Consider the following 16,108-nt stretch of genomic DNA (forward strand, 5'->3'; position numbering starts at 1 on the left):
AAACAAAACCAATTCATCTGACTTGACTCTTCTCTGTCTTGCAACTTTCGGACAAAACCAGACTCAGTGGCTGAGTCCTGACTTCCCATCCACTGCTCTCAAACCCTACACATTAGGAATGACCCACAGGCCAGAAAAGGAGGAAGAGATTGAATTCCAGGCAGAAGAGAGCAAGACTACACACCCAACGAGGAGCCGCTCCCATAGGCTCCGTCACTTCTCAGCTTGGGCATCATTAAACATTTCTGAGCTTCAATATCTCCATCTGAAGATAATGATACTGCTTCCTTGGCAGGGCTATGAAGGGAATAGGAATCCTGAAGCTGGTCAATACGGTAGGGTTTTTTTTTTTTAATTTCTTATTTTATTTTCTTTTTTAAAAGGCCAGTCAAGTGAGGCAGTGGGAGTGGAGAAGGAACAAAGAAAATCTGTAACTGGTTGTGATCAATTACAACCACCACTGCGCTCAGACTACCAGTAGGTGTTTATTTTAATGAGAGAGTTATTTCACTGCTCTCAGGGCACACTCCAGGGCTAGAGACACTGCTAGAAGGAGGTGCTGACACCTCCCACCCCCAACCTTCTTTGGTCTGGACAGAGTACAAAGCCGGTGTCCAGTGGCATGACTAAATTATGAACAGGCCCTGCAATACTTCCTGTCCAGGCACCCCTGGCCCTGGCTTAGCAACCCTGCAGTGCCGACATGAAGCGGGCATGTTGACCATGTGTCTACTATGGGCCCCCACCTCCCACACATGAATTGTCTAGAATCCCAGCCACAAGTCCAGGGGTTCCAAGTGTGCATGCTGCCCAGGTGGCCTCCAGAGCAGGAGGTGGCAAGTATAGGCTGTGTCAGGTGGGTGCTCTGGACAAGAAACACCACACCTTGCAATCTGGACAGGAAGGAGGCCTTCCTAGGCCCAACCTGGCTGGCCAGCGTGAGATGGGCTGGTTGCTACCTGATTCACCTTCAGGTCATTGTCCCACTCCTTGCCCAACGGGAAATATGAGGGCTGGAGGGCCATAACCACCCCATAGCTTCCTCATGCCATGTGGAGACTCCGAAATAACTCCTGGAAGACTGGATCTTTCCCCACAGCCTCATTCCTGGCCTCCCCTTCCTAAACTGAGTTTCAGAGCCAGGGGAATTTCTGGTTGACGTCTGAGGTAGAAATAGGGGCAAGAGAACCTGGGGAAAGCCCAGAGTCTGAGGCGAGATTAGAAGACGGAGACAGTTTGAGACCCAGTTGTGCCTCACTTTGCGTCGTGGCAGCAGGAGGCTATATAGACAGTTAACTCTCTCTACCCTGTGGCCCCCGAAGCTCAGCGTTTGCAAGTCCTAGCCCACCTGGTACATACAGGGGCTTCCTCCCCACCTCTCCAAGGGGCTGCCCAGCCTTCTGCCCTGACCAAGCCCCCACTTCCCCAGCCCTCTATTACCTTCTAGGGTGTCTCCAGTCAGCTCCCCTGGTGGAGGGGGGCTACCTCACAAGGGCGCCTGGGGGTTCTCAACCTGGCACCCACACAGTATCCATCCACCTGTCCATCCCTGAATCCTCCCACACGACAAGCAGAGGCAGGGGTAGGGAGGGGCCTCCACGCTTTATTAGGGATACGGCAGAAGCAGAGGCTGGAAGCAGAGCAGCCGCGTTATTAACAACAGATAAATTAACCGCAGTGCAGGGATGGAGGGTGAAGACTGGGTCAGGGACTTTAATATAAAAAAACAACAAAAAAGACAGACAAACAGACCCCAAAGACATGGGGCAGAGGAGGGCAGCACCATCCAGACAGCAGGGAGGACTAGGGAAGAGTGAGAAGGCAACTCGTCCCCCTCAGCCCCAAACTCCACCAGCATGGAGGCCTCCGGAATGGCCCCGTGGGGGCTTTGGGGCAGGGCAGCAGCCAGGTTGGGCAGAGATGGCACAGCTGGTGGGCAGGAAGCCCAGCACCACAAGATGGCTCAGCCTATAGTAGGAGCTGGGGGCTGGGACACATTGGCCTTGAACCCCCAGCCCCTTAGAGGAAGAGCCTTACTCTGGGTGAGAGAAGGGACCAAGGGTGGGGTCTCTCCCTGAGCTGAGTGCGTCATCTCATCCACAGCAGCGGTGGGCAGGGGAGTGTGCCAGGGACCCCTTCGCCTTCTTATCCATCTGCCTCCTTGGTCCCTTCAGAGAGGGGGTGGGGCACGGAGGGCCAGTCCAGTCTGTGGTCCCCAACTCCAGAGAGGGCCATGGTGTGGTGCAGCCCCTCAGCCCTGGCTCCCACAGGAAGAGAGCGAGTCATAGAGCGAGTCACTGAGAGACTCAGAGGTCTCCAGCCCTGGAGCGCCCCCACTGGCCACTCTGCCCTCCTCGCCCATGTCAGATGTGCTGGGGGTGCGGCTGCCCCCAAATGCTGGGCCCTGGGGTGTGGCGGCCGGGCGACCAGGGTCCAGGCTCCGCTTTCGGTCCACGGGCAGGGCCTGGGGAAGGAGAAGCAGCTTGGGAGAAAGCTCCTCTCCACCTCTTGGCCCAGCTTGAGAGGCACAGGGCTCTGAGGGGTATTCTGTCACCTAAGGGGGGGTCCCATGGGGCATCCCATGGAAGTGAGACACACTTTGGAGGCAGCATGCTGGGGGTACAACTAAGCACAGTCCTACCAAGTTTCCGGGGAACGACAGAAACCCTTTCTCCAAAAGAGGCAGGTGGGCTGCCCAGGGGGGCATCCAAGGGGGTGCTCCCTCAGTCCTCTCTCGGACCAAGACTGTGCAAGACACTAGCTGTACCCCACTGGAGGAACTGGTCTCCCCATGTCATTCTGTCCTGCCCACAGTATTGTTCCCTCTCCCCTTCTGTAATTCTCACCATGGGCGTCCTGGGCAGCCCCTCCAGTTGTCGTGGTGGACACAAGAAAGGGTCAGAGGAGCTGCTGGCTGCCCTTGTGTTGGGAAAGGTCCAGTTCTTGGCCAGCTGGACAGGAGGGGTAGGGCCTGGGTCTTCACAGGGATCTGTCCAGGAACAAGGGGAAGGTGGAAAGAGGTTTCCAGCTCCCAGGGGTGCTCCCAGGGACGCCCCACTCACCTGCCTGGACACTCACCATCAGGACAGGTTGGATGGCCCCGGTGGCCTGGAGCAGTGGTGAGCAGTGCGGGGAAGGCTGGCATGCTGGGGTGCCGCCCGCTCACCAGCAGCTCCTCTATGCCTGGCACCTCCCGTTCCAGCGTGTGGGCACGGCGGGGGACTTTGGTGAAGGGTGGGGGCCGAGCTGGTGGTATTGGGGGCTCCAGCCGTGGTGGCTTGGTCTTGGGAAGATTCTTGCTGGGGGTCCCACTGCTGCCATGGTCTGGGGGTGGGAAGGTCCCAATGCCACTGTCCAAGGTTCGAGTCAAGGAGCCACAGGCTGGGGAGGGGACGCACGTCAAGGGTATGAGGCTGCGTGCAGCTCAGCCCCTCTGCCTTCTTCCTCCAGCCTCCTGCCCCAGCCTGGCCCCACCCCTACACAGGGCAGCTCCTGTCCCAACAGGCTCATTCTACAGAACCTGCCCGCCCACCCCCACCTGCCCTGGGCTTGAGGAGGGAGGGAGGTGGAGTAGGTACCCCCTGCGGGCAAGGAGAGGGCTTGTTCCCATGTAGCCCCAGTGCCCAGCTGGTGCTTGGCATCAAGATGGCACTCAGGGCCTGGCACCTGCTGCAGTGACAGGAAGGAGTAAAGTGGGCAGGGGTAAGGGGCAGGTCCCATCCTTAGCTCCTGACCCTGCTGACCTGTGAAGTGTGCGGTGGGCACTGGCTCAGCCAGGCTGTCCTCTGAGGGCATCTCTTCCCGCCTTCCTGACTCACTGCTCGGCTAGGTGGGGTACAGAAGACCTGAGAGTCCATTCATATACCACCCTAAGCCCCTCCCCATGCCTCTGGGGAGCAGGGATACAGGATGGGAGTAGGAGTATTAAGGACCCTAGAGTATGGGTCTGAAAGTCCCCACAGACTGCCGGCCGGTCCTCAGGAAGCCCCTCTCCCCTACCCAGTCCCCTGTTAGAGACCACGGATGCATCCAGCAACTTCCAGGCCATAGGGAAAAGGAACTCTCCAAGGGGTAAGAGACCTGGCAAGCCCAGAGACCCAGGTCCCTCTACCCAGCCCCTGCCCCAAGAATTTACCTTTCCAGGAGGTTTTCCACAGCCCTGAAGAGGGCCCACCAAGCCATTTCGGGGCCCACAGGCTGGCCAAGCGTTCTTGGGGTCAGAGGACACTGGCTGAAAATCCCCATACTCAGGCTTGGGCTCCCGCCAGCTCTTGGGTGGCAGCTCCTTGCCATCCACCCTAGGGACAACAGTATAGACGGAGGTGAGGGAGGCCTTGGCCCACCCAGACACCCACCCTGGGGAAGGGAACATATGGCTGTGGTTGCTCCCACCAATCCCTCCTGACGCTAGCAACAGAAAGGGACCCTAGGGAGCATCAGGGGCAGGGAGAAGGTGGGAGAACTCCCCAAAGCTACCCAGGGTCAAGCCTAGAGACTGCTTGACAGTGTTTACAGGTAGATCGGGACACCTGGTCACAGCCTGGTGCATGCATGACACACCCCACCTGCTCTAGCCAAACTTCTGAGCACGTTTGCCATCCAAACTATATGCTGCCCTACGTTGGGCCCAATTCCTGTGGACTTTCTGCTTCACCTGGCCCAGAGAGAGCAACCCCAAGGTGGGTGGATCCCTTCTGTAAACCACAGCTCCCATTGTGACAATAGCCAAAAGGCATGATGGGAAGGAGACCTTCCTTGGCCCTTTCCCGAGGAAGAAGACCTTCATCATCCCATAGTTAGGATCTAGCATTCACTTAACTACCATATGCAGACACCTTAGACAGGCTACCTCAATTTGATGTGGAGACAATCCAGGAAAACATGGACCGTCAACTTCTCAAATGAGAACTGGGTCTCAGCAAGTCTGCCATCAGGTAGCCAGAGAGGAGGGGTGCTAGGGTATAAACCTCAGAATTTTTTTTTTTTTTTTTATAAAAGATGACCGGTAAGGGGATCTTAACCCTTGACTTGGTGTTGTCAGTACCACGCTCACCCAGTGAGTGAACCAGCCATCCCTACATGGGATCCGAACCCTTGGCCTTGGTGTTATCAGCACCACACATTCCCGAGTGAGCCACAAGCTGGCCCTAAACCTCAGACTTCTGATCCGTGTCCCCAATCTTTCCTCCAGGCCAGGTCACTAGCCCCCAGATGCTTTGGTGGCATCTTACCCTTTTGACCTCTGGGAAGCCCAAGATCCCAGGAAAGGCATGCCCAGCTCCAGACCCAGGTATGCCCACAGAGGGGAAAAAGTGCCCCAGCCATCCAGCATCTGCCGACTAGCCCCAGGCCCTCACCTGTTGAGCAGTTGTTGCATGAAGGTATCTGCACCCTGGTACATGCCGGCCAGCTGGCCCTGCACCTGCCCCAGCCCTGTGCTGGGCCCTGGGGCTGGGCCCCCAGGCCGGGGCCGGGCCCTGCTACTCAGGTAGGCCTTCTCCTCCTCCAGGGCCCGGCGCAGGTCTTCTGCCTTGGCCATCAGCTTGGAGATGTTGAGGCTCTCGGTCTCCAGTTTCCGGGCTTCTACCTTGCCCTCCTTCCGGAGTGGGGAGCCCCCGCTGGCCCCTTCCTTGCTCTTGGTGGCCTCTGTGCGGCGGTTCAGCGCTGGCAGCTTGCTCTTCTTAAGGCCGAACCAGCTGGCGATGCTGCTGGTGTTGCGATGCTTGGCCTCAGTGCTGGGTGCCCGTTCCTGGCCCTGGAGTCGCAGCACATTCTCCTCGATACCTTTCATCACCTTCTCTTCGATGGCTGAGTGTGGGGCAGGCCCCTCAGGGCCCTGGCTTGGGTTGGTGGGGCCAGATGCTAGGGGTGTGGGCTGGGCCATGGTGCTGCCACAGTCTGCCCAAGGTGGGCCCTTTCCCTTGTCAGGCTTGGGGGGCTCCTTGGTGACTGGGGGGGCCCCAGGTCGGGGCACCACCTTGGTGGGTGACTTGGAAGGTAGCTTTGTAGGGCTGCTATGAGGGCTCTTATTGGGTTTGCCCAGGCTGGGTGCTGAGGTTGGCACTTTGGCAGGGGTTCGGGGAACCTGGGGGCACAGGGCCCCTGCCAGCCGGCTCTTGGCCAGCTCCACTTTGGTGAGGCAGCTCCTTGGTGAGACAGGCTCCAGGTCCACCCGGGCCCCCATGGAGTGGGAGGAGTACACTCGGACCCCAGGATCCCCCACGAGTCCGGGTTCCTGCTGCTTCAGGCTGTTTGTGCCTAAGGCCACTGCCCCCCGCATGGCCCCCTTAGCTTCTGGCGGCTCAGGGAGCCTGGGGGTGGAGGGCACCATGTCCCCAGTACTCTCCCCTGACCTCCCTGGTCCCCGGGCCTTCTCAGTGCCAGGCCTGGCTGGCACCCCATTCTTCTCTGGGCCCAGGGGCCCCTCGGGGCCCATCTTCAGTTTCCCCAGGGCTGCCAGTCTGTCCCGCAGAGGTGTGAAGCCAGGATCCCCAGGTCGCCGCCCTGACCCCTGGCTGGGCTTCTTGGATGAGCTGCCTGGGGTCCTACGGCCAGGATGGGGAGACTCCAAGCCTGCCTTGTCCAAACTCTTCTCCTGGGGGCTCACATAGGAGCAGGATTCTGGGAGGCAAGGGCTGGGAGGGACTCCAGGGCTTCTGAGGACCTCAGGGGCCTGTGGTACCTCCAGAGTCAGTTGTGGGTAAGTGGGCACCTGCAGTGGGGATGAAGGTGGCTCTGGAGAAGGCCCCCTAAAGGTGTTCTGGGAAAGGTCCAAGATGTTCTCATAGCAGGGAGACACCACTGGTCCTGGGGACAGTGTGGTAGACAAGGCTGACTGGGGGGGTCTGAGCTGTGCAGAGTCCAGGGTTGTGGAGCAGAGTGAAGGGCTGGTGGGCAGGCCCTGCGCCCCCTCGGGGGACAGCTCACCTCCACCCAGACCCCTTCGGGCCAGCAGTGGGGAGGGGCTGCCGTCTGAGCCACTGTTGCGACAGGGGATTCGGGAGTTCCGGGGAAGCTGGGGGCTGAGCTGGGGGCCTCCTGGGCTGGGGACCTTCTCCGAGGCTGGAGGAAGCTTCAGGAACTTGAGACCTCTTGCCGGAGAGGGCAGAAGGGGTCCCTGGGCTTCCCCAGGGGTAGGGGGGCCAATTTGGAGCTTGCTTTTCACCTGAGATGAAGAGGGTGGGTGGCCAGGCCGTGAGCCAAGTGGGGCAGCCCCTGAACCCAGGAACATGCTGAGGAAGGGCAGGGGCCCCTGGCTCTCCGAGGTAGCACCAAAGCCTGGCCTGTGGGCCTCTGGGGTGCCCCCATCCCAAGCTGACTTGGGGAGGCCTTTGGACTTGGACAGCTGTGGGGGCCCCTGGTCTGGGGAGGATGGCTGCCCAGGATCTGGGTGGTCCCCGTTGAGAGGGCCTGAAGCCCCGGCCAGGAAGGCCTGTAGGTAAGACTCTGTGTCCTCAAGGAGCTGGCCCAGGTTCAACTGTTTGCGGGCAAGGGCACCGAGCAGGGTATCAGGGCTGGGTGCTTCATTGGGATCACCTGCCTCATCAGAAGAGGAAGAGGAGCTGCTGCCTGGGGCACAGTGTGGGCCAGAGCTGGTGCCCTGGGCCTGGGGGGAACCCCTGCTAGGGCCCCAGGGCCGTCCAGTACCCTCTTCCTCCCCCGTGACCCCCAAGAGGCGCTCCCAGTGCAGCAGGCCTCCCAAGCTATCAGGGCCTAGTAGCAGGTAGGGAGCCCAGGGAGAGGGTTCGGGTTGGGGCAGGCCACACAGCTCGCCATTGATGGGCTCTGGAGAGCCAGGACCCTGGACTGGAGGCCTCCAGGGGGTAGCAGATGAGCAGAGAAGCAGGGGGTCAGTCTCTTCCAGGGCTCTCAGCACCTCCAGAATCTGGGCTTTCTTCCGAAGGAATGGGGATAGGGCATCCAGCGCTGGGGGTGGGGCTGCTGGAGGGCCTGGGCCTCCTGGCCTCAGCTGCTGCTCCCAACACACCTTGGGGGAGAAATGGCATAAGCAGGAGACCATGTGCAGCTGGGATCCTGTTCCAGGTCCAGCATATTAGCTGGGCATAACTGAGTGTGCCTGGAACAGAGCTGCCCTGGTTGTGTCTGAGTCCCCAAAAGGAATTCACAGCTCCTGGGATATGACGGCTCAGCTTCCTTAAGCATTGCTGAGCCCTGGTTACCCAAACTCTTCTTCCTGATACACTTGGGGTTGGGCGGGCACCCCAGATCCCTTTCTGGGTTATCTCAACCTCCCACTCCCCACTTCTGTTTGGAACAGCAGGGCTGATCACCTACAACTATGACCTCTATGCTTGTCCTAGGGTAGCAAGGCCTGTCTATTTTTTCAGGCTCCAGAAAGAATAGACTCAAGAAGGGGGTGTGATGTGGCCAAGTCCTAAGTTAGTCACTGGAGTCAAGCCCAGGCCTTCTCAGGTCATACAGCTGACCCCGCTGACCTGATCCCCAGTGGGAGCAGGGGATTGGAGATGACTCCATGCAAACCTTCCTGGCTGTTACCCAGCCTCTTCTTGGGTATCATATAGTCTGGTATAGACATTAACTACACTGGCTCTGGAGTCAGGCTGTGTAGGTTCAAGTCCCAGTTCTACCGAACCATATGACTTTCAGTAGGTTATTTGACCTCTAACTTCATCGTGTCATCTGTAAAATGGGATGGTAATTATGTGAACTTCATAAAATAAAATCAATGAGATCCAAGATGTTCTGCACAATGCCTGGCATGGAGTAAGAGCTCAGTAAGTATTAACTATGACTCTCGTTGCATTACTAATGCACTGGCTCACAGGGCCAGTGGCTGGGGGTGGGGATCTGTTTTTCTTGGTATGAGGCTGACAGCTGAGGGCTCACACTTCCAGCCTGGACAAAAGTCTGTGCATTGGCAAACAACCCATCCCCTGGGATCTGTTAGGAAACAGCAATGGAGTACCAATGACTAGCCTGTAGCCAGCGAGGCTACAGACCACTGTGCCCAGCCCTCCTACCTCTCTCTGCCCAGCACAGCGCCCCAGAGGCAGTGAGGTGGCTGGTCCCTCAGCAGAACTCAGGGAGGGGGAGGTTGGTGGCTCTGATGGCAGCTGGACTGGGGTGAGTGGAATCTGCAGAGGGAGAGGCAGAGTTAGCACAGTTGCTGTCTGGTTCCAGGTTCCGACTCCTTCATGAAGCCAGGCCTTCCCATCCAAGTGCACTCCTCCAGGAACATCTCCTAGCCAAAGGTGTGACTCTTGCTGCTATCCCCACCAGCTGGTAAGAGAAGCCTCAGGTGACCACCCCGACTCACTGGTAAAAGGAGCCTCAGGAGATGATGGCATAGGTAGATTTGAAGACAGTACAAGCCCAGGTAGGAGGGAGATGGGACCGGTCAGAGGGCTTTGGAGAAAGAGTAGTGCCCAAGCCCAGATAGCAGCGGCAGGTCTAACCCAGGAAGCCCATCTTGGCTCTGGGACTGCTTTGCTTTTCAGTGGCTTCCTCCCTTCTTACAAAGAGGGCTACCAAGAAGGTCCCTTTCTGTTCTGACCACCTGTGATCTGAGGATCACAGGGATGGCTAAGACTGACGGTCTTAGAAAAGAGATGGCAGAGAGTTATCACTCCTGTCTGCTACCTGTTCTCAGGTGAAATATCCACTCTGAGGATTGCAAAACCAGGATCTAATCATGGGCCACTTCTCTCTCAGTCTCTGAGAATGTGGTTTCCTTTTCCCAGGCATCTCGACTAGGCATGAGTCAGCTTTAACTCTTCCCTCTCCCTCATCCCCCGCAGGCTTTAAGCGCTGTCTGTGCAGCGTCTCCCTCCTCCCCTCTGGCCATCTGCAGCAACTCTTTCGGCCCAGACCTGCCCGCCTCTGGCCTGGACACTGCTCATCATTTTGGTCATTCTCCTTGACCTGGTTTGGTGGCCTTTCAATCTCTCATGCACAAGGCAGCCTAAAGCATCTTTTCCTTTCTTTCCCATTAAGCATCTTTGTGCTCAAAGCCTCCTATGACAGACAAAAGTCTGAATTCCTCTGTGGGCATCCTGGGCCCGGCCTGCTGGTGCTTCCCCTGACGCTGTCTCCAGTTCTATCTCCTTCACGGTCATTAACTGGTGCTTCCCCTGACGCTGTCTCCAGTTCTATCTCCTTCACGGTCATTAACACAGCCAAGCTGAACCACCTGCTGCCCCCTAGTCTTCCCCGCCCTTGGACCTTTGCTCATGCTGTTTTTTTCTAGAGGGAATCCCCAACACCTACTCCACTTTTTTTTACATCTCCCATCCATCAAGGCCTAGGTCCAATGTCACCGCCTTAAAGGAACCTTCCCCAGCCCTTCTCTGATGGCCTCCTCCTGCCTCCCTATCCTGGACAGCACCGTGGCACTCTGCTTTGCAGCACAGTTTTCTGTGAACCTGCCTCAGCTCCCAGCAGTCCCAGCCTTCAGGGGTCACATTCACCCTACACAGGCCACAACCCTCAGACAAAGCCCTGAGATTCAGTCTAAATCCATACATGTTGGCAAAGGCTCTGCTCATGGTATGCCTTAATGTGCATTTGCTCAAAAATGCTTTCATTCTAGCAAAGCACAACTTGAGAGTCATGTTAATAATCCTAAATAGCTGCCATTTATTAACTATCTACTATGGGCCAAGCACTACGTACTACCTCATTTAATCCTCACGACACCCTGTAATATAGATATTTTTATCCCCATTTAAAAGGAAAAAACTGAAAAAATAAATAAGTAAGATAAAAAAACCCTGTAGTTTGTAAGGTTAAATAATTTGTCCAAGGTCACACAGCTAAGAAGAAGCTAAGTTAGGGATCCAGCCCAAGTTTATCTAAGGCCCAGGTTCACGCTCTTTCCATTATGTCATGTTACCTCTGGGGAAGAGAAATCTATTGCCAAAAACCTCAGGAGGTCCCAGAATTCATTCACATAGAACGTAAGTGATTTAAGGCTGCTCTACACCTCTGTTACCCACAGTCATTGAGAAGGGTATGACAGGGTGAGCTCACTGGTTTGGTTAAGCCTCTGGAGATTGCTGGGTGAACCCTGCATCAGGGACAAATGTAGGGCAAGGGCAACTGGAGGGCCACCACTGCTGACTTGGACCCAGCTCTGCACGGGCCTGGTGAGATTCGGGCTCCAGAAAGGCCACGGAGACAAGGGGCTTCCTCTGCAAGGGGCTAGTCTCCCTAGTGAGTAAAGGGGCCCCTAGGGCCGGCCCGGTGGCGCACTGCTACAGTGCGCCGCTTGCGAGCGCGGCGGCGCTCCCGCCGAGGGTTCAGATCCCACATACAGACCGGTTCCCACTCACTGGCTGAGCGAGGTGCGGACGCAACACCGAGGGTTGCGATCACCATTGCCGGTCCCGGTTCGGTACGGGCGCGACACTGAGGGTTGTGGTTCGTTGCCGGACACGAAAAAAGACACACACACACAAAAAAGGGGGGCCCCTGGCTCAGGGCTGGGGGGCAGAGAGCTGCCTGGTTTGCATCAGACAGACACAAATTCAGACACACTCACACGCACACACACATAGAAAGTGCTTCTCTTCTTGTCAAAGTAGGGGGAAGGGAAGGGTGACTGACCACAGAAACAAGCCACTGCTCACCTCGGGCACCCAGAGCTGCTCCTGATCCTCCCCCCCCCATGTTTCACCCCATCCTTGGGGGTTCCTGACAGAGTAACTCAAATGATATCTCAATTCAGTCCAGGATTCATTCCTAGTAGCTTCCTGCTTCTCTTGGGGAAGGTAGGTGTCAGAGCTAACAGCAGAGACCACCATTTCTCAACATGCATGTGTGTCAGTGGGGGGTATGTGCAACTATCTGTGCACACACATATGGGGGTGAAGTGTCTTTCCTGACCTCTCCATGACACCAAGCCCTGGCCTGTCTTACACTCGGCCCCATCCCTGCCCCTGGCCAAGAAGAGGCCATGTCAGTGGCCAAATGAGCCTCTTGGGAGCTTGAAATAAACGTATTTACAGCCTCCACCCATCTCCCCACACAGGGCAGGAGCAAGTGCAAACCTTCCTTCTCAGTGAGAAGGGACGCTGTCCAGCTGGGTTGGGAGCATCTGGGAGGCAGGGGACAGCCAAGCTTGAGGGGACTTGGGCAGTTTTCACCCCATCTAAGATGCAAATCTATTGGGCTGGGCATGCCTTCCCCATTTAAAAGGAAAAAACTGAAAAAATAAATAAATAAGATAAAAACCGTGTAGTGGATGGCCACGGCCCCCAGAATGGAGGGGGGACGGCCGATTACCTGCTTCTGGAGGTGGATGTGAGAAAAGAGAGAGGTGCTGTGGGGCTGGGAGGCAGGAAGCAGCACACGCACCCACCTGAGGCAGTGAGCCTGAGCCTGCCGTGAGCTGGAGTTTCTGCTGGAACAGGGCGCTCAGCATCTGGTTCTGCCGCTCCAGGTCAAACACCCTCTTCTTCAGCTTGATGCACTCCTCTCGCAGGTCCTGCCGCCCACCCAGGAGGAGGCAGAGGAAGAGAAGGGGGGATGGTGGGGAGAGCGACAGTGGTATGAGCCCAGTCCTCCCATCAGAGTAGCAGGCACAGATCCTACTGAGGCCCCAGGACACCTGCTGTGCACACCCTTCTCCTGCAACCTCTCTCGAGAGCAATCTGAGCCTGCTACAGCATCTTTTGGGGATGGTAAATTCTCTAAAGTTTACCACCCCTGGTGGGAGGTAAAAGCCATTCTCTTTGTCACCTTTTCCATCCTGGAGCTAATCCCCTGCCTCTTACAAACCACACCTCAAAGAAGGGCCTATATAAGACAGAGAAGACCTCAGGGTCAGAGCAGCCCACATGTCAAGAAGTTATGCTCACAACATCAACATTGCTGTAAGGGCCATCACAACCTGGAGGAACCAGCTGGGGCCATGGTACGAGAAGGAGTCAAGCCCAAATCAAAGTTACCATAGCTCAGAGTCCTGGCCTTACCTAGTCCCACCCCGACTCCAAGTAGAGCAGTATGGGCTTGTCACAAGCAGGGACAGTGAGGCATCAGTGGAGGGACAATAGGCCATGTCCTCCAAGCCCCATTCTCTAGCCCATCATAGAGAAGGCTTAGCTGAGCAGGCTCAGGGATCCCCAGGAAGGATGTTCCCTGCTGCTCCCAGGGCCTCTCCCCAGGGCCTCTGGCCTTGGGGATTAGAATGTCTCCCAGTGCTGCTTACCTTCTGGTTCAGCAGCGCCTGCACCACGTGGTTGGCAACCTGAGGACAGAAAGCCCGGAGGCACAGCTGTCAGCTGACCCACTCTCCCCCCACCCCGTCGCCAGCCAGCTTTGGTCCCATTGCAGACTCCACAGACCTCATCCAGGCAGCGCTCATAAGTCTCCCGCTGGTTTTCATTGGCCTGGGCAAGTGCCGAGTTCTCTGCCTGTGGGAGTGAGGGAGGAAGAGGGCAAAAAGGAGGCTCTGGGGACCTTTATTCCAGCAGGGCAAATTCCTTTCTGGCAAGGGGAGGCAAGGAGCCTACTAGCTACACCCCTGCTCTAGCTCTTGGCTGTGATCGGATTCTCACATGGGGAGGCCTGCAGAGATGGGCCAAGGGCAGAGCTGAGATGGGCTGTTTCTGTAAAGCCCAATCTTAGTCATGAGGCTGTGGATGCTGGGGAGTCACAGTGGCCAAGAGGACCTGAGTTGGCAGGTACCAAAAGTAATGCTTATTTCCCTGGAAAGTGGCAGAGGAAGCTGGAGGGAGGGCAAGGTCTTAAGGATGTGTTGAGGGGCCTGATTTAAGGACCCACACCCAGTTGGCAGGTACCAAAAGTAATGCTTATTTCCCTGGAAAGTGGCAGAGGAAGCTGGAGGGAAGGCAAGGTCTTAAGGATGTGTTGAGGGGCCTGATTTAAGGACCCACACCCTGTCCCTTAACTTCTGAGCCCCAGGTCATCCAACCCCTTCCTCCTGTGGCTTCTGTGGCCCCCTATTTCCCTAGAGCTGGCAGGGGCATGAAAATGGGGGAGAAGAGAGGTAAAAGAGAGGGACAAATGGGGGTTAGGATAGCTCGCCCCTGTACATGTGTCTTGTCCCCAAGCCGCCACCTGGGCTGAAGAGCTAAGAGCAAGGAAAGGGTTTCTCAGAGGAGCTCTGCTAAGGAAATGCTCAGCTCTCCTCCAGTCTGGCAAAGCAGGCCGAGAGGAAGGCCCATCTGCATCCCCAAACCCACGACAAGCCCAGAGGGAGGGCTAGCCCTGCCTCCCCAGGGCTCTGGCTGGCACGGCTGCTCCACCCCTCCCTGTGCCCACCTCCAGCTCCCGCAGTCGGTGCAGAAGCTCCTGGCAGGTGCCCAGCTCCATGCTACCTTCACCACCCTCTGCTGGCCTCGGGCTTCCGGGACCCCCGGCTGGCTGGTCCATGGCCTCTGACATCAGGCCCTGGGAACAAGTGAGAGAAGGACGGCAGGCTACTCCAGGGCACAAGGAGGAGGTGGGCGGAGGAGGAGGACAAAGACGAAACTCTTTAGTATTCTCAGAGTTTTGATCAGTGTGACCAATGTGCCTTGGACACTGTAACAACTCAGGGTCAGACTGGGAATCTCTTGGTCACGGGACAGACACACAGACACCCTTCCTGCCTTAAGAACAGAGACCATTGTTTTATAAGCCCTCCACTCATACACACCCTATCATAGGTCATACAGACACTGGGCAATGAGAAATTTGAATTCTCTGCTAAGATTGGCTTCAAACTGGCAAGTCAGTCAGCCTCCCTGTGCCTCAGTCTTCCCATTTATAAAATAACACCAATATCACCTAATCTCACTCAGTGTTTGCAAACAAAGATTAGGTCTGTGAAGTGATTTGAAGAAGTTAGAAAAAATACTTAATACACGAGACTATTATTATTCATAATGGTAACAATAATAAAAATTTAAATTAATTTAACAAGTAAGACAACTAGGATTTTGTCCTGATGATCAGTGGTCCTCTGCCTGGGGCAGGGACAGGCTTTAGGTAATGGGGGCAATGGACAAAACCCCGAATTTGTAGCCAAAAGGCTCCATCTGGTTCTACCCGGTACGAGCTGGAGAACACACAAAAACTTGCTTAGCTCATTCACTCACTTGGTCAACCAACTGATCCTCAGTTGCCTAATTCTGAGAAACAAGCAGAAGATTCTTCCTTCCTTACAGGATCATTGTGAGAGTCAGATGGGACCCCCAATGGGACAGCACCCTGAGAACTGGCTGACAAAGGTGGTTTGACATCTCAAAGGATGTGTGGGGACCATTGCTAAGACTTCCAATCCTGGCTCCAGTGCTCACTTGCTGGCTAACCCTGGGGTGAGGCCCCTCTCGTGGGCCTCAGTGTCCTCCTGGATATAGTTGGAAGCGTGCTGCATGCCTCCAAGGCTCCTCTTTCTAGCCCCAGCTGCTCTAGGCACCCATCACCCCGGGAATAGTAGAGGGCACTTCCAGCTGGTCCTAGCGGCTAGTCCCCTTGTGCACGCTGGTCCCTCTGCTGTGGTCTCCTGACACCAATCCTCCCTCCTTCCCACTTGGCTGTCTCCTTCCTACTCATTCTTCAGGATTCCCACTCCAAGTCTGGGTTGGGTGTTGCCCCGTGTGGTTCTAAAATGGTCTTCCCCACTACACTGTCAACTCCATGAGGGCAGGGACATTGGGCAATTCCCTGCCCAAACTCACACACCTCCTGGTTTGACACCTGGCATGGAGGAGACAAGACTGATGACTAAACACACTGGTTCGTCATCGACCACACACAACACAACCAGGCTCTGACCCACATTGTGCTGTGATCCTCCCACCCCACCAAACCACTGCCATTGATACTAGCTTTAACTGACTGGTCCTCATCTTCCACAGGAGTTCTAATTTCTCTGCTAGAGGAAAGTACTCAATGTGCTCAGTTAGTTCCTTCTTCTGCACAAAGACTGTGGAGGTTTCCAGTTGATGGGAAACCTTCATGTTGTAAAAGGATAGAAGCCCTCAGCCCACCAGACTCCATTGCCTCCTTCTTGCCCCATTGAAACCCCACAAAAGGGGCTTAGAGCTCTCGGACCATGGAAGAGAGGGGCCCTCAGTAGCTCTCCACCCATGCATCTGAATGTCGCCCCTCTGCCCTCCAT

At 56.2% G+C, this 16,108-nt stretch overlaps 1 protein-coding gene across 2 annotated transcripts in view; it reads right to left on the reverse strand.

The window, feature by feature from the left end:
* Positions 1–1,583: 1,583 nt before the first annotated feature.
* Positions 1,584–16,108, reverse strand: part of NCKAP5L (NCK-associated protein 5-like) — a 51,893-nt gene continuing 37,368 nt past the window's right edge. For both annotated transcript variants that reach the window (XM_008582916.1, XM_008582910.1), the window contains exons 3-13: positions 14,266–14,394; positions 13,326–13,394; positions 13,190–13,228; positions 12,341–12,466; positions 9,003–9,116; positions 5,358–7,987; positions 4,136–4,298; positions 3,744–3,825; positions 3,079–3,381; positions 2,847–2,989; positions 1,584–2,464 (exon numbers count right to left, since the gene is read on the reverse strand). In XM_008582916.1, the coding sequence (XP_008581138.1) occupies positions 2,252–2,464; positions 2,847–2,989; positions 3,079–3,381; positions 3,744–3,825; positions 4,136–4,298; positions 5,358–7,987; positions 9,003–9,116; positions 12,341–12,466; positions 13,190–13,228; positions 13,326–13,394; positions 14,266–14,388 (4,005 nt within the window). In that variant the 5' untranslated portion in view covers positions 14,389–14,394 and the 3' untranslated portion in view covers positions 1,584–2,251. The remainder of the gene's footprint in view (positions 2,465–2,846; positions 2,990–3,078; positions 3,382–3,743; positions 3,826–4,135; positions 4,299–5,357; positions 7,988–9,002; positions 9,117–12,340; positions 12,467–13,189; positions 13,229–13,325; positions 13,395–14,265; positions 14,395–16,108) is intronic.

This window comes from Galeopterus variegatus, unplaced genomic scaffold (assembly GCF_000696425.1).
Source record: "Galeopterus variegatus unplaced genomic scaffold, G_variegatus-3.0.2 Scaffold95, whole genome shotgun sequence".
NCBI classification, from domain to species: Eukaryota; Metazoa; Chordata; class Mammalia; order Dermoptera; family Cynocephalidae; genus Galeopterus; species Galeopterus variegatus.